We start from the raw sequence: 24,943 nt of genomic DNA, 5'->3' as shown, positions 1-24,943 counted from the left end.
AACTTCTGAACAGATAGCAAGAGAGGATGGCATCAGACTGAGCTGGCAGAGATTAGGTTGGAAGATTTCTGACTGTTTCATTATCTCAGGATGTAGCTGATAGCTAAAGGTTTCTGATCAAGAAATATTTTTTTCAACTTATGTTTTAAATTAATGTCCATATACAGTGTGAGAGTGTGAAATAATAATAATAATAATAATAAAAGATAAAGGAGACATTAAAGGACTCGGCTTTAAAATGTGTAATTAATTCTTGCATATAATTGTCTCAAGAAATGTTCGAACCTAGAACTGGTCTTCATTCATATGGTTTTATGAAATTTATATGGATCATTGTCATGATCATTAGGCTGTCAATTTATTTGTTTCCTTAAGGCTACAGCCTTAGGGTAATAAGATTACTACAATTTACTCAAATATATATATATTTTTTCCATCCTGTAGGTCCTATTTACACGAGGAATAGAATTTTTGAAAATTTTGTTCTGCTGAATTATTAGAGAAGTGGAGTCTAACAGCATCTCTGTAAATGATGAGGACTTACTCCTTCTTGACAGTTTTGCTTTGGAGCTGTATGCTTCATGCTGTTCATATGATGCCATCACAAAAAAGGACTAACAAGAACTCACAAAGTGAAAGGATAACAGGATTGTCAGGGAATGATGGAGAAACACTGCACCGCACCAAGCGTGGTTGGATGTGGAATCAATTCTTCTTGCTGGAGGAATACACAGGTCCTGATACTCAATATGTGGGCAAGGTAAGTCTTGTATTTAAAGGATTCTTCAGAGGTGATGCATCTGACAACCTTGGTATTTTCCCTCCCTGTCCACGGTAGTTTTGCCTTCTGTGTTGTAATGGTCCCAGTTTCTCATTTAAGTCAAAGAAAACACGTCATGGAACACCTGAAGCTTCTTTAATTTTTCAAAGTTGTGGGAGCAATGAAGTAGTTTAGTGAATAAAAAAAGAAACTATTCAGACTAAAATGTTAGAATTTCTTATTACATATGCCCATGCTAGTTTTAACACTGAATCATTTTGTTTTCAACTGTTAAGCATAAATATTAGATAAGGGAATAGAGAAGTTATGCCTTCATTCATCTACCTTGTGGCATTTGCCAGTATACTGGGATGTATGTTTCCTCAAACGAAATACAAAATTCTATTTCTGAACAATAAAATTGCTGCCTGTGCACAATTCTAAGCATGAATAGAAGAAGAAAAAAACAAAAACAAACAAACAAACAAAAAACCACCATGTTTTTCATCATTTCTCCAATATACTAACTGGGATCTTTGCTTAACACGTTGAAAGACTTTCCATTCTTCATGACCTGCCTACATCAGCTATTGCCAACAAAAACACTTCTGAATTTCACCATCTCCACAGTCCTACTTTTGTTGATAACACACAGTTCAAGGGTTTCCACGTTTCCCACCCTCTGTTGTGCTTCAACATACACAGAGCTGCTTTGCATTGTGGTATAACTGTACAATCCTGGTAGAAACCTAGAATACATACACCACCATCCAGAATGACTTGCAAAATAGGAAATGTTTATTTTAAAATGTTGTTAATAAATGTTCATTCCAACTTCTGTCATTCATCCACAGCATTGTCAGTAACAAGTATTATCTGTCACATTAGCTGTCACATTTTCTAGTGCCTAACTACCAAATGGATTGAGGCATTTTTAATTAAAAGACTGCAAAATGTTTTTGAACTTTTGTTAATCTCTCTGGTCATGGAAGGCATGTTCAACTGGAAAGCATGCTTTATTAATAAGAAATGCCAGATAAGGCAACTATAACTATGATAACTATGAACTTGATTCTGACCTCATTTATAACAACACTACACTCATAAAATTCTGTTTTCAGTTAAATTAATTTCTACTTGTAGTGGCAGAAATAAGATGAGATCAAATAATCCTATTGCTAGATTATTTATTTGTGTATAAAATAGGACGGTTTGTGGTTAGTGAAGGGATCTTCAATAAAGAGTAAACTAATTGCATACAGAAATTTCTAAACAAAATTTGGTTGGAAGTACCTTTCAATACTAAGTAAATTTGCAAAGAAAACATACAACAAGGTACATAATACAGACCTCCACAGAAGTTCTACCTAGAGTCATAGAAATATTTTTTGTTAAAATAGAAAGCTTGTCATAAAAGGTAAGTAAGTAACAAACATAAGAGTTGATTGCAGTTTCAATCACATTATTACAGATGGTTGGATTCATCATGCCATCCTAAATCTCAAATAAATTAACCTTACATCAAGATGCTTATCAGCATCTCTGTTTCACACAAGGTAAATTAATCACTGAGAACGTCTAAATGGTATTTTGTAGCAGGTGAAAGTTTACTCTGCATTTATTCTTAAACAACTAAAAACCGTTGGACCTTATTAGTATAGAGCTGAGTCCAAGAAGGAAAACAAATACCCATATGGCAGTTGGATCTGAGATGATACATTTCTTACGATTCAGAGAATGAAAACATTATTTTTTTTCCACATTTCTCTGCCAAATCTTGTACAGAGATGCTGAGTGAGGCGGCAGTATTAGTGATTGTCTAAACAGATAGAAATCACCACAAATATTACTCTGTGTTCCAAAAATATGGCATTGGACTGAAGTGAAGCACTCCATATGGTCGTATTAACTTTATTACGGTTCATGACATGACAAAATGAATGTGACTCTGTCCTCAGTGGCATAAAAGAACAGTAATTCCAATTCGGTTAGTTCATATTATCCATAGTATACGTGGTTACAGAGCAGCTCCAAAAGACAGCTGCTAAAACAAGAAACTATTATTTTAATAAAAAGCAAAAGTTTTTTGAAGAATATTGCCTTTGAGAAAGACTTAAATCTCGAGTTTAGTATTCTGCTCAAAGTGACGGAAATTAGCAAAAAAAAAAAAAGTGCTAAGAAAAATCATTTTTATTCCCAACCTTGGGGACTACCTAGTAGAAAGAGTTCTTATCCAGTCCCTCTTTAACACAGATATGCACAGACAGGTAGATTACTGGGGTAGAATAATAAATGCTATACTAGAAATAAAAATTAAGTGAATTAAGAAAATTTATCAGGAAATAAACTTTGAAGGGATCGTAGCTATTGAAATAATGAATTAGTTTTCCTTCCAGAGTTTGATTTTCAAATAATTTTACTCAATTAAGTATTTTGTGTTTTGTTAGTGAGGTTACTTTGTTTTATTCTCTTGTGTGTTCTGTTATTGGCAGTGGGGTGGGATAGTGCATCCCTCAGTACAACATGTTATTATACAATTTATTTACAAAGCATCATGGGTACATGTAATGGAGAGCTATTCTGTGATGTCTGTATATCTCTCACTCCCAATGCTCAGCCCCTCAGCCCAGTTTAGACCAGTACCAGAGACCCAAGGGAAATGCACACTCTCTCCAGCCACTGCACTGTCCATATCCTAATTGTGTTCTGGTCTCTATGTGGGGACTTCTGCCTTGGGGTCAGCCCTGACTTGCTTTCAGAGGTTGCTGGAGGGAGGGAGTCCCTCCTGTAAATCTGAGGGGCTATTGTCTTAAGTACTGCTTTTTAAAATTAGATTGTCTGCAGCCAATGGCCTCACCAGAGGCCATCTCTCACCAGAGAAGTAGGCCCAGGACAATCTTTCCTTATATCTAAGGCTCCATCACCTCATCACTTTTTATTTTTACTTTATTTTTTTTCACTGTCCTGTAGGGTAGACTAAACAGTTAGAGTTTGTAATTAGCTTGAATGGAATTTGGGTGTAGTTGGGTGTACTAAGAAGATAGATGACAAACCCAGCTCCATGCAAAGCTGGAGCATGGCTCCCAGGCTGTTAAAGTGGGTAACATGGTGTTATTGAACTCTGAAAAGATAGAAGAGTGCTTATGTTCCCAATTATTGCTAGACAGCTTTTGGACAAAGGCAGTGGTAATGGGTATAGGTGGCATAAAATGGAGACCAATAAGTGCATCCAATGCACTTAGCAGAAATAGAAGATATTGCTTGGCGAACAAAGGAAGTTAGCATTCAACAGCTGTCACAAGGCTGGATAGCCAGAACAATTGCAGTAAAGAAATTTCTCAAAGAACAAACCTAAATCATTAAACACATTTCAGAGACAAGGCTGTGGTGGTTTTACCACATATATATGCAGAACAATTATCTTGTGAGTGTCGTGGGAGGTAAGTTAAATCCAGAGAACCTGCAGTATATCTATCACACATCTTTGTTTCCTTCTCCCAACTCAGAGTTTACATCCGTCATGAAGACTGCTTCCCAGCATAAAAAATAAGTACTTAAGAGTCCCTTAAATTTTGTAGGTCCTGTTACTCATATCTGTGACAATACAAAAGCTATCAATTTCTCCCTGTTTAAAATTAACAGAGAGAGGTAGGGTTAAGCAGTATCACAGTATTGATTAAAAATTTGTCCAAGAAATTTTTTTTTTATTAAAACACAAAAATTATCATGTTATTTCAAGGTGTCTGTTGCTGAATGTGAAGGTTAAATATCTTAGTGGAATCATCAATATGTGGAATTTTCACAGGATGTAGTAAGATGAACTATAAAACCCATTCTGCCTACTGAGAATTCACAAAAAGGGGAAAAAAAAAGTGGGTTACAATATAACATTCAGATTTAAATGTCTGAGAAAAGTTTATTTTTAAGTAGAAAAGGAATAGGTGACATTTTATGAAGCTTAAAGGGGTTGTGGGAAAAAAAAAAAAAAGACTAATGTGATATTCTTTGATTTCACTACGGAGGTCATAGATCCAATTTTTCAGCTGCTACTAACTTTAAAGAAGCAAGAAAGCACAAGCTGAAGCCAGACTCGGAACCCAAGGAATGGAATGTCAAACACTGGCTTTCTGTAGGAGAAAAGGCTATCAAAATTTGCTCACTTCTTAAACAAACATATCAAGAAGAAAACTTAGAAAAGAAAAGGACTCTCAATTTAGAAATATTAGTGTTGATGAGGATCATGTTCATTAATTAAAGAAAAAGCTAATAAAATGCACAGGAGGCTCAAAACAGATAGCCCTTCAGGGATAATTAGTTTTATTTTCCAAAGCTGGCACTGAATTTATTAGCCTCTATTTCTAATTAGCTTACCTGATACCCACTGAATGTGCATCAGTTGTGCAAAATGCCAGATATCCCACCTCTTTACTGCAGTCCCTAGGAAGAAATAGGCCTAACCAAAATCATCAACCGTTTTGAAAAATACAGTTCTTTAGAACAATAGTATATGCAAATGATTTCAAGAGGTGAGATTTTTCTTCCTTTTATTAAGTCACTCCAGTATCTTTTTATATAAAAACTAGTATTTTCCTGTATCAAAAAATGCATTTTGCTAATCAAAGACAGTTGATAGGCAAATAATATGTGAAGTTTCATGCAATGTCTGGTAGATAAACAATGAACTGTACAATATAAAACAACTCAAATATCTATCATATCCCAGTACCTGAAAACAAACAAACAATAACAAATAAAATTATTGTATATCACCCAGAAGAAACAGAATTTTTCATACTAGGGGAGGAAATACAAATCCAAAAGAACTCGCAGTGCTCAAAATTAACTGGTCCATGAATAATCTCCTATTTAATAATTTTGTAAAAATAAATGAACTAGAGTTTGCATGTCATGGGCACCATTTAAACTGGATACAAACTGATGAAAAATCTCAGTTCTACCTTCAGTTAACCAGTGAGCTTGATTCACGACATCTGCCCACATCTTATAAAAAAGTATAAAGAAAAATATAAAGAAGGTGTTTTTTTGGTGGGCAGGTTGCAACATATATTCAAATGTAACCAATTATTTCATGTAAACTTCACGTACAAGTTTTCAGACATCGACAAGTGGGGTTGCCTGCCTTACAGGAAAAGTGAGAGACAAGACTGAAAGAACTTCGTGTAACAATATAGGACATCTTGCTGAGTTACCACACTTACCAGAATTTAAAATTTTGCTCAATTGACCCATTATACTGTTGTGTTTTTTTGTTGATTTTTTGTTGGTCGTGGTGGTGGCTGGTTGGTTAGTTAGTTGTGGTTTTATTTAGTTTTGTTTGTTTTGTTTTTCTTGTTTGTTTTTCTTATTTCATGGAATTGGATAGACAGAAAATGGGATTAGTGAAGTCTCTATCAGTCTTACCCCAGTTCATCCATGTCCTCTCAACCATGTTGCCAAGGCCATGCTCAACCTCTGCCCTGGGAAGTTTGGGAGGGAGGAGCTTGCGCCTGAAGGGGTCACAAGCCTGAAGCCAGCTACTGAGCTGGCTCTTAACAGCACTACAGCACCAAACTCCACAGTAATCATAATTTCCTCATCATGAAGTATAATGTTCTCATCTTCCTCAAAAATATTTTTGATTTAATATATAAATATTGTTTTCTCTAAATATTGAATTTTACATTAATGCTGCCTTTAGAGCATGAGAGAACTTGCAATTTCATTTGTGCCTTTAATCAACTTATGCAATAAATCCATAAAAATTCCTTCACAGTATTTGTTATTTTCTTTCAACAGAATCACTTTGATAAATCACCTATTGTTAGATGAGAAAACATATAGGTGAACTATCCTCGCAGTGTTTCAAGTGTGTCCTCCAGCTCATTATAGATGGATCCTAAGTCTTTGAGAATATGTTGTATTCAGTACAGCACCTAAATGATGCTAAAACCTACATGTTTCTTTCCCATCCTTTGATTTAGCAGTATGATAAGTTTCAAAGAAAACAACAGAATCATAAATAATCACATATTGGTGACATATAAACTTTCGGAAGTATAATTCAAATGAGAGAAGACTTCATCATGAACATTCTTAAAATGCTTGATCTAGCATGTGCTATAACCCTGTAAGTGTCCAATACTGTCTGGCTCTTTCAGGTTCTTTCAGATATTCCAGGCAGAAGGTGCAATGTTAAAGATCAAAATCAGATTTATTGGAAAGTATTTGATGATACACAGTATTTTTTTTACAGGAGTGATACAGAAGTGTACTGAAATCAGCATACAAGCACAATATAGTGGTTGCAATATACAGTTGGGTCACAGTACAAATGTGATTCCCATTAGTAGTCTCTAGTAATGTTTACCATCATAATACTGGCATGCCCAGTCTCCAGAAAGGAATAGGTACGATGAAGCCAGAACAAGCCCATTGCTCTCTTCAAAACTCTTGCCGGTTATTTAGTTTTTATACTCTGTGTTGGCCTGAGCTACATATTCACACCCTCATGCTGGTCTGGCTAACTCAGGGAAACATTCACACTCTTTTAATGAACTCAGAGAGAAACATTTATACCACCAGCTGATCCATTCAGCTGTTGATATCTGTTCATCTAAAACAAATGTCACCCTACAGTTCCCTTTTTGTTAACAAAATTCAGCTTCTTTGCAATAGATGTGGTCAGTCACAAAGTCATCATTTAAAATAGATATTTGAAGAACATTTAATTAGAGACATTTAATAAATAATTAAAATCTCTGCTTTTAAAGTAAAAAATATATACATATTTTAATATTAAATAAAAGAAGCAGATTTAGTGGAATCTTTTCCTCTTGAATTCACTTTCCTCTCTCAGATCCCAGTTTTCTCCTGATCTTCGAATGAATACTGAAGAAATAGCAATGTAACAAAACAGGAAGGAAAAAAGTGGTAGGCGCAGGAAAAAAAAAAAGTCTGAGCAATTAAAAAAAAAAAAAGTAAAAAAAAATGACATTGGTATTATCTTATCTCCTCTTTTTTCAACAAACATTCGATCTAGATACAAGCAGCCATATCTCTAGTCAGCTGAATCCCCAAAATAAGGGTAAAACAGAAATAGGAAAACCAAGAAAGAAAAAGTCAAAACAAACAAACAAACAAGCAAACAAAAAAAACACAAACATGCAAGAAATCCCTGTCTCCAGATACATACACAACTAAACTACAAATACAAATGAAAAGTCATAGCTTTCCTCATTTAAAAATATCAAAATTTCCAGAGGCTTCCAACATAAAACTGGTATGAGGAAAAATTATTTTTGTCAAAAAGTACTTAAATTTTCAATAAATCTCATGGCTGCTTTTAAAAAGAAGGCTGGAATGGCAGGGAAGAAAGTGGTAAAAGACAGATTACACATTTTCGAAAAACAATAAGACTGTTTTATTCTGGATAAATGATAGCTGATCATTTCTGACAACCTAAATACATTTTTAATTGAAGTTTCAAAAACACTTGAAGAGATCTAATCTCTTAGAAAGAAATATCAGCAACGTTACATTACAATGAGAGGCCTAAACTAGAATTTTTCAATCAAATTTGGACATTATATTCCACAAAATAAAGATTCATTTCTGAAACCAAATGGAATGATCAAAGTCTTCAAACACATGAATAATAATAGTGAGCTTGCATTGTTTGCACAGATAGAGCAACTTTCATGAAATCTCACCTCCATTTTTTCAAACGCATAAAGGACTGCTGAAAAAAATTTTCTTGTTCTTGTTGTGTTCAAGGAAAGAAAATGGGTTCATGTTATGAAGGTACTATATTCAACATCAGGAAAGTTTTTTTGATGGTAAGTACAGTAAATATAGTGAAACATTGGGGAAATATCAGCCAACGGGATGGAAGTATCTCTATACTGGAGGTTTTCAGAACAGATTAATAAACTCATGCCAGAAACTCCACACTGATCCTGCCTGGAGGCAGGAAGATGCTATGGATTACCTCTTTAGGTCCCTATCTGTTCTGTTTTCAAGGGCTCGGTGTGTTTTCCAAGCTTAAATGCTAAACCAGCTAAAAGTCTCGTTAAAAAAAAAAAAAAAAAAAAAAAAAAAGCTCAATGACATAAAAAAATGAGGAAATCCCTGTTTTCCTCCACTCCTCTTCTCTCCTCTCCCCTCTTCTCCTTTTCCCTCAAATTTAACAAGGCTAATTAACGCTTCACCCCTAGCATAAACACAATTATCCAACAAACTACCCAGTTACTTTTAAAGCCAAAGCCAAAACAAGATGGTACAATAAAGGCAAAACAATAATAATTCCTCTTTTCCCTTTCTTCCTCCCTCTATGCTGCTTCTGATGTGTAAAATTTCTCCCTTAAAAATTGCACTCACCTGGTGCCCAGTATAGCAACAAAGACTACTCTGTGGAGTCTCATTGTACAGTGCTCTTTGTTAAACCACAACATCCATCCTCCTGGTGCACTCAGAGCACTTGCGAGGTGGGCCAGGACAACAGAAACAGGAGATCTGGTGCCCACAGTGTAGATTCTCCCCCCTCTATAGACTTTGCTGGGTTGAGGGTGTTGTGAAGCTAACAAAAACCAAGGCTGGAAGTTAAAAGATTTAAAAAAAAAAAAAAAAAAAGATTAAAAGATTTGTGGACATGGAGAATTGAGTTCTCTTCCATCTCCAGTAGTAACTTTCAGTTGTGATTTTATCATTTTCCTAAAACTGGCTTTTCTAAACTTAAAAGCCTCTTGGTCTTGGCAAGATTCTTATGTTAAAAGACCTGCTACACAGGTCTGTTTCAAAGCTCCAGCTGGCTCATGGACCTGCCAAAATAGGTAACTGTTATTCGTAGAATAGCCTTAGCATCTTATTACACCTTCACAGGCTGGCATTTCCTAGCTTTGCAGCTTTAAGCGAGTGGGAAAAGAAGTTTAGACTAGCAGTAATCTGCAGACCTGTCATTACCTGTTATCAGGCAATCATTAACCGTGGGAAAAAAAAAAAAAAAGAAAAAAAAAAAGTTGGGAGGGCGAGGAAAATGTATTCCACAAGACACTTTTCATGATTCTCTTTATTTATTGTATGGATAACATTACAAGACTGATTCTGAAAAGGGGAAGTGTTTTGTCTAAGTTGTGGTTTACTGCTATCTGCCAGTCTAGTTATAAAAAGAGTGTAAAACCCACCAGAGCAAATCAGTATGTGACTACTCAGAAAGGGCAATTTGACTGCATCAGATGGTGGTATTGTGCAACATCTTGTCTGTCGGAAAAAGGTCTATGGATAGTCACCTCGAAGACAAACAGAGGAGCTGTCAACAAGCAACTGTCAGAACAGCAAGGCTTTCCTTCTTGTGTGCATCTGATACATCAATTCCTGTCCATTGCAGGAATCATCACACATTTCAGCCTTCTAGAAACTGAAAAATACGTTAATGTAGCTAAAGTAATCAGTCAATTTAACACTATGCTGGGTATCAATCAGAAGAGGAATCTGTGATTTCTTGTCAGTTGCAGAAATGCATAACTGTTGTCAAATCCTTTATGTATCACCAAAACAACATAAGCACACTAAGGTAATGTCTGTTCTCTCCATCAATCTGTGGTCAGTTAACTCAGCTTAAATTCTCTTTTCTGTTTGGTTGTTGTTGTTGTATGTATGTTGTTTTGTTTGTTTGCCTTTTTTTTTGTGTGTGGACAATAACATTCATACAAAAAGGCGTTTGTCACACAAACTAGTGTTTATATACAGTCACTGAAGTAAATGGAAGTGGGGATGTAAGAAAGAATAAATCACTAAATTTTTTTCGCTGTCACTCTAAGTTTCACAGAACATGAAAATATATTTGTCCCTGTACAGGCTAGTAATTGTGAAATAGAAGAGGTCACAGCCTGATTCCCATTTCATATGGAAGATTTAGAATCACATGCAAAAAGGCATGAAGTGAAAGGCAAAGTCTGAATCTATTCCAGAAGAAATTCTTAAGCCCTTCATAAATACTGGTAATGGAAAGGAACAAGAATGACCTGCTCTGTTTTCATTCTATTAGAGCTACTGTGCCTAACTTTCCTTGTAGAGGTGGCTAAATCTGGTTTAACTTTGATGTGAAAAACAAAACAAAACCCCACACTCTAAAGTAATTTTATGGTTTGGTTTTATTTTTTTATTTTTTGAGAATATTTATATATATATGTATATGTTTTCAAGAAAAAGAAAGTATTGATTTAGATGTTTTAGACAAGGATAAAAGAGAAAAATATATTATGATTATTATTAACGATTATTGTTAATATTTTACATTTGTGTAAGTACCTTTCAACAAAATATCTCAAAGTATTTTATGTTTATTAAACACACCTATGGTGAACTAGAAAATTATATCATATACATTTATCTGAGGAATAAACTGCATCAGAGTTGAAACAGTTATTTGAGGTCACAGAACCAGTCAATGGGAACTGTTAAAGAAAGAACTGAAAAGTCATTGCACAGGAAGAAAATCAGCACATTGGCAGGGCTTACTTATTTGAAGAGAAAATCAAGGAAGAAATAACTGCACATACCCAGTGTCAAAAAAAATAAAAAATAAAAAAGCACCCCTGATCCCTCCTTCTGAATACTAGCAGCATCTCAAGTTCTGTCTTAAAGCCTGTCTCCAACATGAGACATGGTCAACAAGACAATGATCAACATTTTACTTCAGATAAGGTCAGGATAATTAGCAAAACTAGCAGTTTTACTTCGTGTGCTCTGTGCTTCTCCAAAGTACTGAGTAACTACCAAAACAAAAATACATTTCAGCAAAGGATACAGTCAGTATTGAAGTCTCCACTTCCCCTCAAAATCCTTTTTCTTTTTTTTCCATAAAGTTAACATGAAATTTGCATTGTTACTTTAAGATTTTTATCTGCTTTAACCAGATGTAAACACTTTGATTAGCCATGCTGTTAAACTGACATTAATCTCATGTTTTGTGCACACCCTGATGGGTTTCCTTTTCATTAATATTTGCTCTGAGACTCTAAAAAAATAAAGAAAACCAAACCAAACCAAACCAAACCAAAACCAAAATAAATTAAAAAATAAAAACACCCCAAAAGCCCAACAGCTGCTGCATTGTCTAATGTCTCCATATTTATCTTATCTCATCTGTTCCACGTTGCAGATTCAGCTATTAAATTAAACATACCCTTTGTGAAGTGGCACTGTTGGTCTGGAGGGCTTTATGCTTGGATTCAGCCTTATGCTTTGGCTGCTCTATGCCCTGCTTGTCTTTTGTAGCATTTTCATTAGAAGCCCCAGGCAGCCTTACTCTGGCTTTCCGCTAGGCCACAGTCTTCATGCTTAATCAGACAGGTACAATCAGCCTGTGGTTTAGGCTGAACCTGAAAGCCTGTCTCAGGCCTTCTTTAAAAGGCATGGTGCTTACCAGGCTCGCTCATGCTAGGAAAATAATGAAGTTGTTTTGGTAACTACTTCAGCCACCACCCTGTCCTTCCCATTGTTATAGGAATGACCTTCCAAAGATGGTATTTCGGAACAAGATTAAAATGAACTGTAAAAGCAAGTAATGCAAATTGCAGTAAATACTAAGTCAGTTACAACTAAGGAATAGCAAAAAACCTGACCCTATATTCTCTTCTAACTACTAATTTTTCTTTCCTAACTACTGTTTTCTTCAGGATACTCTTCCTGAAACAGTAGCTTCACTTGGGAAGCTACATCTCACAACAGAGTCAAGGCTTGGTGCTTATTATGTCCCCTGCTGATTTCAGATATTACTCCCTGACATACCCACCTTTGAGAATTTGTACCTCAGATTTTACCTATAGCTTGGCAAACACATGTGCGTCTTGGAGCAGGGATGGGCTACGGGAACTACATTCAGACTGAGAAATGCAAAAGATGAATGGTAATTGTACAATATACTTTCACTGAGTACCCTTTGGTGAGTGTGACAATTTGCATTTCCAACACAGCCTGCAGGATAGAGAAACAATGTAGTACCTTAAATTAATTTCAGCCTGTTGTTTGGTTAACTTTGTCTACAATTGAACATTAACAAAGGATTGCAGAGCAGGAGCTTAGGAAAAATGCATTTTTTTATTGCAATTTGAAGCTTTTCGGTAAAGAAGGGCAAAGGTCAATTCATCCATATGACAAATTCATACTGCTTTCAGTGCTAGAGCTTTTATTTCTCTGTGCCTCTGTGCCCATCTTTTGGAGGTAGCATGCATTTTTTTTGCCTTTGGGACTGCAAGACACCACACATACTGAAACATTTCACCCAGAAGTTTCTGGTTCAAAAAAAAAATCTATGAGAAAAATATCCTGTCTTATTGTGAAGTCTTTAAAATAATGATGGATTTACCAACAGCTCCAGGGATTGATTAAAGTGACAGCACTTGATGTTGAGTTGTGATGTGATAATTTCTGATCTGTGGACATAATTGATGACTGTAGTAATTTACTGTAAACCTGTATCTCATCTTTTGGAACAGCCAAATGACAATATGTGGCAAACCGTTAAAAAAAAAATAATAATAATTAATCAGGCTGAAAACTTACAGGTCATCTGTTGATTTGGAGAATTGAACAAAAATGCAAATTCTACATGCTCTGAAATCCATTTCATTATACAGAAATAAGAATATGTCCACTTTTTCAGATTTGCCTGCAACTTAACAGCTTACCATGTAGGGTACAGGAGATGTAGGACTTATGCAGGGGAAGGAGACACTTGAGAAAGCGGTTCTGATTTCCAGTACACCAACCCCGAGGTGTGGGGAGGAGGTGGGGGTGGAGGGAATGAATTTCCCCATATTTCATTTGTATCAGCAGCACCAAAAGGCTACTAAGAATTCTACTCAACCCTTCCTAAATGAAAACCAGATTTACCCCTACTCACTAAGCTAAAATCGGCACCTGCAGCTGGTGTTGGCAGTATTTTTCACAAAATGATTCTCTAGAGAATTTGTAACAATAGACAGCCGAACACAAGAACCAGATGCTGGAAAACAGAAGATAAGAAAAGTAAATGTCATTTGCCTTGTTTAATATACAGTCACTTAGGTTACCATCACACACAGAGTTAGGTTGTTTAATTAAGAAGTTTGTGCGGATGTCACAAATTCGCGTCAGGTAAATACATTGCCATTTAACACATACGTAGAACTTTTGATTAAACACACATGAACAGAAAATTAAGCCGATGCAGATACTGCTACTGCAATCCACACTGAAGAACAACTGCAGTTATTAAGATGTCTTTAGAGTTTTTAATTAGTTAAAATGCTAATGAAGGAGAATATTGGATGATTGAAAGAGAATATTGCTGTCGGTGCTGTATCCCAGATGCTGTATATCTCACAAGGTGATCTGAAATAATATAATTAGGGTACTGTGTAATATCCTACCTGTCACTAGCACTCAACATATTTTAGGGAAGATTTTAGCATTGACGGAGGTGGTGTAAGTTTTTATTTCAAGTACACTTCTTGCACTTTCGGTATGAATTTCATTTTGTTTTATTTTGTTCTATTTTATTTTTAATACTCATCTATCCTCCTCCTTAACTGCTGTGTTCTTTACCACCTCCATATACATCAACTTCTTGACTTGGAGTAATGTTAGAGTGATAATTACAGTCAAGACTAATGGGGTCAAACCAGTATGTGCTTCAATACATATTGGGCTGCCTTGGAAAACTCAATATTTTCTATGCCATAGCTTCAGAATAAATAGCATCATACAATCACCATATATGAATATAAATCTGATGAATACAGGCATGTGGTTGTGTTAAATTAAAATACATGTGAGGCTGTATTTTCCTGTGTTACTTCCCTCAGCCCAGAAACTTTGGCTAGAGATTGTCTTACAAGATGCCTGAAGAACCTTACAAGTACAGAAACTTTGTTTTCTTTCCTTTATGAAAGGGTCGTTGTGTGACTTCCCACTTTGGACATATCTTAACAGTTTATGCTTCCCTGCCCCTTCCTATTGCTTATGGTTATTGCTTTCACATTTAAGAAGATATAAGAATATTTGAAAGAATCATATTAAATACAACACTTTGCCACTTGTTTGTTTATGCAATGTGTAGACTAATGTGGTTTCCCTATATATTTTCTAGAGTCAGCCTGGATATATTACAGACAAAACACAGTATTTCCTAGCTGACAAACTGTTATACTGATACATTATGTTAATTTTATAGAAAAGTATTTCAGACTAAAATTATACATGGAATGAGTCTTTTGCATAGAGAAAACAATGTTATGAAATGTAAACTCAAGGAGAAGACTCAGTAGCAAAGACAAAGTTGTAACTGCCATGTGGAAAGAACTGCACTAGGAACTGAGAGACTGAATATACAGTGTTTTGGGGGGAAGAAATGTTTCCATCTGAGGCTTAAATTGTACATGAAATATAAAACAAACAGAGATGTGTTCATAGCTGTGCTATGGTTCAGCAAAACCTTAAACAGAAATCTATTCGGTATGAAAAGACAATATCAATATAACTCTTGGATCAGCTTTCAGTTTCACAGGGAAAAAAATCTTTGTCTTTTATAGGTTTCAAGCTTCCCCTGCTAACTTGTGATAGCCTCAAACCAAACTAACCAGCAACATTTACACTCTACATTTTTATTGTTATGCCTCCAGCAGTTGGAAGAAAACAAAACAGCAAGAACACCTAATGTCCTCCTTTAAGAAACACATTTGAATAATACACATTTTAACAAAACTCAGTTCCAGCCAAGATTAACAAAGAGAATGCAGTATGCTACTGCTTCAATCATCAAAAATACATATCTGGGCATACACAAACTTACCATAAGCAATTTCAACACTTTGTGCAGATATAAATACAATTTAACTTTATTAGTGAAGGTACAAAGATGTAACAAAGACTGCAGTAGAGTAAGCTCCTTTGAAATGACTTCATACAACTATTGTATGTGAAATGGAGTTAAGTCTTTTTGATTATCATAGCACTTTTACAGAATTTATAAAAATAACTTCACAACTCTACAGGATGAATCTAAAAATACTGTAAGGATATTACAATTTTCTAATGAAATTTGTAGGATTTTTGTACAAAGAACCTCTTACTTCTACTTATAAAACAGTGAATAGCAAATTAGAAGGAACACAAAATACACAAAATACTGAAAAAAAAAAAATACAAGGCAATGATACTGGCACTGAACACAGGAAGAAAAGTAATGTGCCATAACTATATCTAACCTGTGGGAGTCAACACTGCTTCCTCACACAAAGAAAAGGCTTGGGTTTACATATTCCTCCAATTCCTCCCTGTGCTGGTCTGTGGAGAGCAAGTAAAAACAGTTGAGATAAATTGGAGCTCTTTCTAGCCTGCAATCAGAAAGTTAGAAAGTTTGAAGATTCAGGCATTTGGGCCCAGGCATGTCCAGGAATTCAGTTGTCTTGCAGGTCAGATATCAATCACCTTCCTATCTATGCACTCAGCTTATCACACATCTGAGAAAAAAAAGATTTCTGACTTATAAATTCTGTATTTTCACCCTGCATTCTGTTTGTGACTGCATCCCCATACAGTCCTGCATCTTGGACATATCCTTGAAGAGGCTTGCTTGTGTTCAGGTAATAGTTTCTCCACAACAATGTGGAAATCACTGAGCCCTTCTTCTCCCACTAATACAAAATTTACCAAATTAGTGATTAAAAAAGTGTCGATTTGATGACAGTAATCACCCAACATGTATCTTCACTTAAGAAAGGAAGTAACATATATTAACATACTTTCTACTAAACAAATAATGATATTGTGGAATATCAGGTTCCTCTACTGCAGAAAACTGCATGGATGAAGACAGTGGAGAAAAAAACTGCAGTATACCATTTTTGATTTCCTATACCATTTATTGAGAGCAGCTCTGAGGGGAAGGACCTGGGGATGTTGGTTGATGAAAAGCTCAACATGAGCTGGCAGTGTGTGCTTTCAGCCTAGAAAGCCAACTGTATCCTGGGCTGCATCAAAAGAAGCATGGCCAGCAGGTCGAGGGATGTGATTCTCCCTCTCTACTTTGCTCTCCTGAGATGCTACCTGGAGTACTGCATTCAGCTCTGGGGCACACAGCACAAGAATAGGATATGGACCTGACAGAGTGAGTTCAGAGCAGGGCCACAAGGATGATCAAAGGGCTGGAGCACTTCTCCTATGAAGACAGGATGAGGAAGTTGGGGTTGTTCAGTCTGGAGAAGAGAAGGTTCCAGGGAGACCTCATTGCAGCGTTCCAGTTCCCCCCTAAAGGGAGCCTATAAGAAAGAAGAAGAAGGACACTTTGTCAGGGAGTGTAGTGATAGGACAAGGAGTAATGGCTTTAAAATAAAAGAGGTTGGAAGGCTAAACTAAACTAAATATATCTATTTACATTAGATATATTAGAATAAGTTCTTTACTGTGAAGGTAGTGAGGCCTCAGGTTGCCCAGAGAAGCTGTGGATGCCCCATCCCTGGAAGTGTTCAAGGTCAGGTTGGATGGGGCTTTGAGCAGCCTCGTCTGGTGGAAGTTGTCCCCACCCATGGCAGGGGGATTGGGACTGCATGGTCCAACTTTAAGATCCCTTCCAGTCCAAAACATTCTAGGATTCTAAGATTCTAGGATACAGAGGCAAACTGCAGACCATCTACATTGTAAACATTAGTACAGTCCTGCCACAATGTAAGCATGGATCTACCCTCTCCTGGAGGTGTCTTTGTCCTTACTTTCCCCTCATTCCTCTCCACAGGAGAGATCACAACTTCTTTCTGAATTTAGGTAACTAAATAAATGTCTGCACTCTATTCATAACAATCTTGCTAGTCATGAGTAGCTCGTCTTGCTCTTTTTTCTCCTTTTCATCTACAACAGCAGTTATAAACATTATTTTTTTTCCCTGAATGGGGTAAATTCATTCATAACACTGTATAGTTTGTTAACTGAACCCATTGATTCTCCCCTCTTCCATTGTCTTACATCGATTATGTCTGCCTAACTTGAAAAGAGTTACTTTCTATTACAAGGAAATAAGAAGCAAATCAGCCACACAGTTTACACAAAATTTAGTGAACTAAAATTGAATTAACAAGAAATAGTCAAGAGCTTTTAAATGTTGGTCTCTTTTCTAAGACAACAATCTTTTTTTTTCCTCTGTACTTTCCCTTTTACCATTCCATACCAATTCTTGAACTTGATCAGTTAAGAAATTGCTTTTCCCTCCAAAGCATACCAATATCTTTTGTACTGTGTGTAATGACATTGGTTTGAAAGAAGTTTCAGTTTGGCATAATCAAACAAAATACTTCCTGAAAGCAGGAAGGTATGTGTTAAAACTACTATTTGCCGATGTGCATAAAACTACCAAATGCCGAGTGCTGCATGAAGGTGAAATGTAAGCCAAAAGAGAAAAGTACTTAATTTCAGGGAAATAAAATTATGCTACACACCTTTAAAGATAATTTGTTGTTGTTCTACTCATTTACTTATTGCAAATCCCAGTAACATGGTCCAATGTAAATTTATGTCAAGATTTATTTTGGGAAAATCATGATCTTATCGCATCACATAAAATATCAGTTTTGCAGAACTGGATAGACAGTTGAGATGCCAACTTTTCCTATGGGAAAAAAAAAAAGATTAAGAGAACATTTATAAATATACTCATATTTATAATATATACATTGTTACAGAAATAGGTAGTTGTCATAACAATTACCTATGTTTTTTCTCTGATGATTCTCAGGAGAAGTTGTGTTGACAATGTATTTAGCCAGCCACACTACAGAAAAAGAAATATGTGCAAAAGGATAACAAGAAATAAAGATACTCATCAGTGTATCTTCTAAGTTACATCTTCATTCCAAAATATTTCAGGTGACTCCATGCTGTATATTGAATGGAATGGATATGTTATTGTTATCAGTGTGGTCACTATATACCGAGTAATCTAATATCTGTTTTGTTGTTGTTGCTGCTGGATTTTATTGGTATTGTTATTATTATTTTTTATTTTTCCTTTATCAAATTATTTCATGGTTCTCCTCTGACCTGCTAGCTCCTTGCAGAGATTGTAGAATGAACAATTTATGATATGAGAAAGGACACATTTGGCAGCTTTATTTTCTACTTACATAGAACTTGCTTGCTAACCTACCCCGCCCCAAATACAGAAATAGAAACTTGCAGAATAAAACAACAACAACAACAACAACAATAAATATTTCAACAGGTATGACTTTCTGCTCCTAGTAATTGATGGACCTTCCCAGACCTGCTGGCTCTTGAAAGCATACGGAAACCATGGCAGTAAAAAATTACTTCAAATTAAAAGCATGCAGACCGTTTATCTAGTTTGGACAAATGATCCTCCCTTACACACATAAATGGTTTAGTAATAATAATAACAAGAGGAAGGAGAAGTATTTTGCATTTAATGCTATTTACTAAATCTGGCAAAAGGATTTAGAAAAGTATCCTGTTCTTGTTCCTTCATTTTAGTGAATAAAAGACACAATACTTTGTAAACATTAAAACATATTTTTGATTTTGATTTTCTGTAGGCGATTTTCTGTAGGCTTTCTGTAGGACAAATAAACTTTTAAAAGATGAGAACTTATTTTATATTACAAATATATAAAATTAAAAAAATTCACAGTCACAAAGAAACAATATAAACTGGTCAAAATTAAGTTGCAGCATCTTTTTGTAACTGTATCCCTCGCTACTCTTATTTTGCATGAACTTTCTACAATCTTATGTGAAGCTACTTGTTTTCGTAAATTAAAAAGTAGTATTTTGTAATTAGATAAATTTATTATAGTGAGAGAATAGTGTGATTATTATGTTTTACACAACTAGTATTTTATTCCTATAAGATGCTGGATAATGTTGTCTTTTTTTTTTTCAATATAGAAATAATCCTTTTTTTTTTCCACAAACTATAATGTTGCAAACTTAAATCACAGACCAATAAAGGTTCTCAAATGCTAAATACAAACCATAACATTCATAGGAATTAGAAATCTTTACATGTGGAATAAGTCGTAGTTTGCAACTGTACTTGAAGTGATCTTACTAACAGGAAGTGGGCAGTAGGATATAGAATTCTTTGTTGTGAGGAAATCACATTCTATTCCCAAATTTACCATGTCTGAAAATCCTATTTATCATTTGGTAGAAACATGAGATAAAGAGGAAGGTTAAAATAGCTGTCACAGTTTGAGCTACCTGCCATCTTTGTGGGTAGTCTGAAAAGACAGATAAAAGAAATTAACCTATTCTCTGAGGACTTATGCATAATTGAGAGGCAGGATAAGGGAATGGCAGTGGACAGATATAATATTTTTCCAGAACCACTTGTTAGTATAGAAAAGATCAGTGAACTCACTACTTGCTCATCATTGCCCCATTGCAAGAGGTCATTGACCTTAGATCACCAGCAGAGTTGTTCATATGAGCAATCAAAATGAGATTGGCAAGCTAATACTATTTACATTCACAGCCTGGATCTCTGCTACCCATCTGCATGTGTCTTTTAGTATACATGATCTGTTTTCAGCAGATGACCAGCGGTCCAAGTCTAGAAAGAGTCTGTAGGAATAAAAAAAAAAAAAAATGCAAATAGCAAAATTTGGAATCTTGCTAAGGAAAATGCTGACTTTAAGGACACTTTATACTCCCTGAAAGATTCTTTAGGTACCAGAGCTGCCTGGGGGAAGCATTTAACAGGTCTTCAAATATGAACTATGTTATTACTACAATTTCAAATAAAATTATATTAAAGTAATATTCCAGATATAATTTCTAATAAAAATAAAATGTATATTATGTACTTATTATTTATAATGTAATTCCACACATACAAAACATTCCTGTTTAAATGGATAATTTTGTTTTCTGTTCTAAATCAAAACAAACAATATAAAAATCTTATTCCACTCCCTGTCCCCTTTTTTCTTTAATTTCTTAGCTCAAAACCATGTGATATTTTGTTTCAGTAATGGTTGCTTATCTTTAAATGTGGGAAACTTCTAGTTGTCTGAAAAAATTACATTCCTCCCCTGCACAGCACTACTTGCAATTAAAGACAGTTAAGTCTCTTCCCTCGCTGTCTGCCACACAGGCTACTATGGAGATAATACTTGTGGACCAGAGTCTAGTTTAATCCACATAACAATAAACTAGTCATAGAAATGTAAATTAATAACTGTACGTTGGAAATATACATGTGTAGGGGAAATAAAACAAAAAATAAACGGCCCTGGAGAGAATGACAGAAATTATTTCAAAAATTCAAGGAAAGTAGCTTTGTAAATGCATGAAAATGGAATGTGTACTCAACTTTTAAGAACATACATGTCTGACTGATGTTAGCACTAGAAACTAACAATGTTTAAGTAGCATTAAGTAAGGATGTTAGCTTTACTGAGGCCTCAGCATCATTAATGCAACCCCCATCCTTCCTCTCACTCCCTCATGCTGCCTTCTCCATCCAATGCTACTGCTAGGAGATTTTCCTTCTCCTGATCCATAGGATTTCTCTCTGAGACCCCAACCCCAGCTCTACTGGCTGCTCCCCTGGATGGCTGAGTGTGTTAAGGAGCCACGTAACAACACAGGACTTTGTAGCAAGCACTTGAATGTTTTTAAGACTCAGAAGGAAGGTGACCTGTCTTCATGAGAAAACTACATTCAGGTGTCGCTTTTCAGTCCTAAGATCTGTTACTTAGTTGGCATATTTTAGGAAGATTCTACCTCAAGAAGATTCTACCTCAAGGTGAAAGCTATATTTATGCCACATGGTGAAGAATACTCAACAAGAATGAAAGTGCACTCTTTCCTAGTGAACAGAAAAGTGTGCTGTGTGGCACAAGACAAAATCATCTGACCCAAAGAAATACACTATATGTATTTATACTGTGTATACTTGATATGCAAATAAATCTTTTTTTTTTTTCTGAAAATACAAGTATGTATCATAATCAAATACTTTTATTGAACTCTGCAAATTAATTACATAATGCTCCACATTCTGTGTCAAGGTACATTTGTTAAATTTGCTTTCTCTGTATTATCTTGCCACTTGCCGAGGCGACCGGCTCCGGGGCAGATGCGTGCTGCAGCGGAGCGCGGGATCGGGACAGGCAGGGCTATTTTTCGGGCATCGAGCCTACGTGAGGGAGCCGCCAGGCACCGGCAGCCCTCGTGAGGGAGGCTGACGAGGCGTAGGTGGGGCCAGCAGCGTCAGCGACAGCTCCTCCCCCCAGCCGTTCAAAGGCAGCCCTTAGGGAGCGCGAGCGACCAGGAGCGCGGCGACCAGGGCCGGCAAACAGGGAGTGACGCGGCAGTTAGCGAGGCAGTTAGGGCGGGCAGGAAGGGCGGTGCGCTCACACCCGCCCATAGGGACACCTCCTCTAACGGCACTCTCCCGTCAGCTGGGCTGCAATGGTCTCCACCAGGCACGGTGCTTTCTCTAGGAAGTCAGTACACACCCAGACCGACTGCCCGTCCAAACATGCGGCAGTTCAGGTCTCCGGATGCGGGGAGTGTCTGAGCCTCTTGCTGCCATCGGCGGGAGGCAGAGGGACTGCTTGCGTGAGGTGCGAGCAGGTGGACGACCTGGTCCGCATGGTGGCGGAACTCAAGGAGGAGGTGCAGAGGTTGAGGGATATCAGGGAGTGCGAGCGGGAGATAGACTGGTGGAGCAACTCCCTGCAGGACCGGAAGGAGAGGGACCAGGGTGAGACGCCCCAAAGGGGGGTGGACCCCCTGCCCTGTCGCCATTGGGCAGAGGGAGGGGACCTGCGAGTTGAGGAGGAATGGAGACAGGTCCCTTCTCGACCTCGCAGGAGATGCCCTCCCCTTCCAGCGCTGCCTTCCCAGGTGCCCTTGAACAATAGGTTTGAGGCCCTGGAGCTTGAGAGACCGGTGGGTGAGGACGAGGTAGGAAGCCTACCCAGGAGGATGCCTGAGGTGAGGAAGTTGACTCCACGCCTCAGGACTGCCTCCACCAAGAAAGAAAGAAGGGTGATTGTGGGCGACTCCCTCCTCAGGGGAGCGGAGGGCCCTATTTGTTGACCTGACCCCACACATAGGGAAGTCTGCTGCCTCCCTGGGGCCAGGGTCAGAGACGTTACCAGGAAGCTTCCAAACCTGGTTCGCCCCTCTGACTATTACCCGCTTTTGATAGTCCAGGCTGGCAGTGATGGTCTTGAAAAGAGAAGCCTGAAGGCTATCAAACAGGACTATAGGGGGCTGGGACGATTGGTGGAGGGAGCGGGAGTGCAGGTGGTGTTTTCGTCTATCCCTACGGGGGAAGGGAGAGGCACGGAGAGGACATGGAAAGCTCACGTGGTTAATAGGTGGCTCAGAGGCTGGTGCCAGCACAGAAATTTTGGGTTTTTTCACCATGGGGAGCTTTACTCGGCACCCGGCCTGATGGCCCCAGACGGGTCCCTATCTCCAAGGGGAAAACGGATCCTAGGCCAGGAGCTGGCGGGGCTCATAGAGAGAGCTTTAAACTAGGCAAGAAGGGGGACGGGACTCAAACAAGGCTTGTTGGAGCCGTGCCGGGGGAAACAATGGCTAGGCTGGGGAAGAAGGCGATGGCCCAGCTGAAGTGCATCTACACTAATGCACGCAGCATGGGTAACAAACAGGAGGAGCTGGAAGCCACCGTGTAGCAGGCAGGCTACGACTTGGTTGCCATCACGGAGACGTGGTGGGACCGCTCCCACGACTGGAGTGCTGCAATGCCTGGCTATCGGCTCTTCAGGAGGGACAGACAGCACAGAGGGGGTGGTGGCGTGGCTCTCTACATTAGAGAATCTTTTGATGTTGTGGAACTCCAGGCTGGGAATGATAAGGTTGAATCCCTGTGGGTTAGGATCCGCGGGAAGGCCGGCAAGGCTAGCGTCCTGGTCGGGGTCTGTTATAGACCGCCGAACCAGGATGAGGAGACGGATGAGGAGTTTTATAGGCAACTGACAGAAGTTGCAAAATCGTCGGCGCTTGTCCTCGTGGGGGACTTCAACTTCCCGGATATATCCTGGAAACACAACACGGCACAGAGAAAGCAGTCTAGGAGGTTTCTGGAGAGCGTGGGAGATAGCTTCCTGACGCAGCTGGTCAGTGAACCTACCAGGGGTGGTGCCCCGCTAGACCTTCTCTTCACAAACAGAGAAGGACTGGTGGGAGATGTGGTGGTCGGAAACTGTCTTGGACAGAGTGACCACGAAATGGTAGAGTTCTCTATTCTTGGCGAGGCCAGGAAAGGGACCAGTAAAACTGCTGTCTTGGACTTCCGGAGGGCTGACTTTGAGCTGCTCAGGACGCTGGTTGGCCGAGTCCCTTGGGAGGCAGTTCTGAAGGGCAGAGGAGTCCAGGAAGGCTGGGCGCTCCTCAAGAAGGAAATCTTAACGGCACAGGAGCGGTCCGTCCCCACGTGCCCAAAGACGAGCCGGCGTGGAAGAAGACCGGCCTGGCTCAACAGAGAGTTGCGGCTTGTGCTTAGCAGAAAAAAGAGGGTTTATAATCTTTGGAAAAAAGGGCGGGCCACGGAGGAGGACTACAAGGATGTAGCGAGGCTGTGCAGGGAGAAAATTAGAAAGGCCAAAGCTCATCTGGAGCTCAACCTGGCTACTGCCGTTAAAGACAACAAAAAATCCTTTTACAAATATATCAACGCGAAACGGAGGACTAAGGAGAATCTCCATCCTTTACTGGATGCGAGGGGAAACCTAGTTACTAAGGATGAGGAAAAGGCTGAGGTGCTTAATGCCGCCTTTGCCTCAGTCTTTAGCGGCAATACCGGTTGTTCTCTGGATACCCAGTACCCTGAGCTGGCGGAAGGGGATGGGGAGCAGGATGTGGCCTTCGCTATTCATGAGGAAATGTTTGGCGACCTGCTAAGGAGCTTGGATGTGTGCAAGTCGGTGGGGCTGGATGAGATGCACCCGAGGGTACTGAAAGAACTGGCGGAGGAGCTGGCCAAGCCGCTTTCCATCATTTATCGGCAGTCCTGGCTATCGGGGGAGGTCCCAGTTGACTGGCGGCTAGCCAATGTGACGCCCATCTATAAGAAGGGCCGGAGGGTAGACCCAGGGAACTATAGGCCTGTCAGTTTGACCTCAGTGCCAGGAAAGCTCATGGAGCAGATTATCT

The 24,943-nt window shown here is 38.2% G+C and overlaps 1 protein-coding gene across 2 annotated transcripts in view; it reads left to right on the top strand.

Annotated features, from left to right (window-relative positions):
- The first annotated feature begins 532 nt into the window (after positions 1-532).
- The window catches only part of CDH9 (cadherin 9), a 71,446-nt gene continuing 47,035 nt past the window's right edge, over positions 533-24,943 (top strand). Inside the window, exon 1 of one of the 2 annotated variants that reach the window (XM_035561666.2) lies at positions 533-760. In XM_035561666.2, coding sequence (XP_035417559.2) covers positions 533-760 — 228 coding nt within the window. The remainder of the gene's footprint in view (positions 761-24,943) is intronic. The other variant, XM_035561667.1, reaches the window with a different exon arrangement.

Source organism: Cygnus atratus, chromosome 2, assembly GCF_013377495.2.
Source record: "Cygnus atratus isolate AKBS03 ecotype Queensland, Australia chromosome 2, CAtr_DNAZoo_HiC_assembly, whole genome shotgun sequence".
Classification (NCBI taxonomy): Eukaryota; Metazoa; Chordata; class Aves; order Anseriformes; family Anatidae; genus Cygnus; species Cygnus atratus.
The sequence above is the reverse complement of the archived record's forward strand: the minus strand, read 5'-3'. Positions and strand labels throughout refer to the sequence as shown.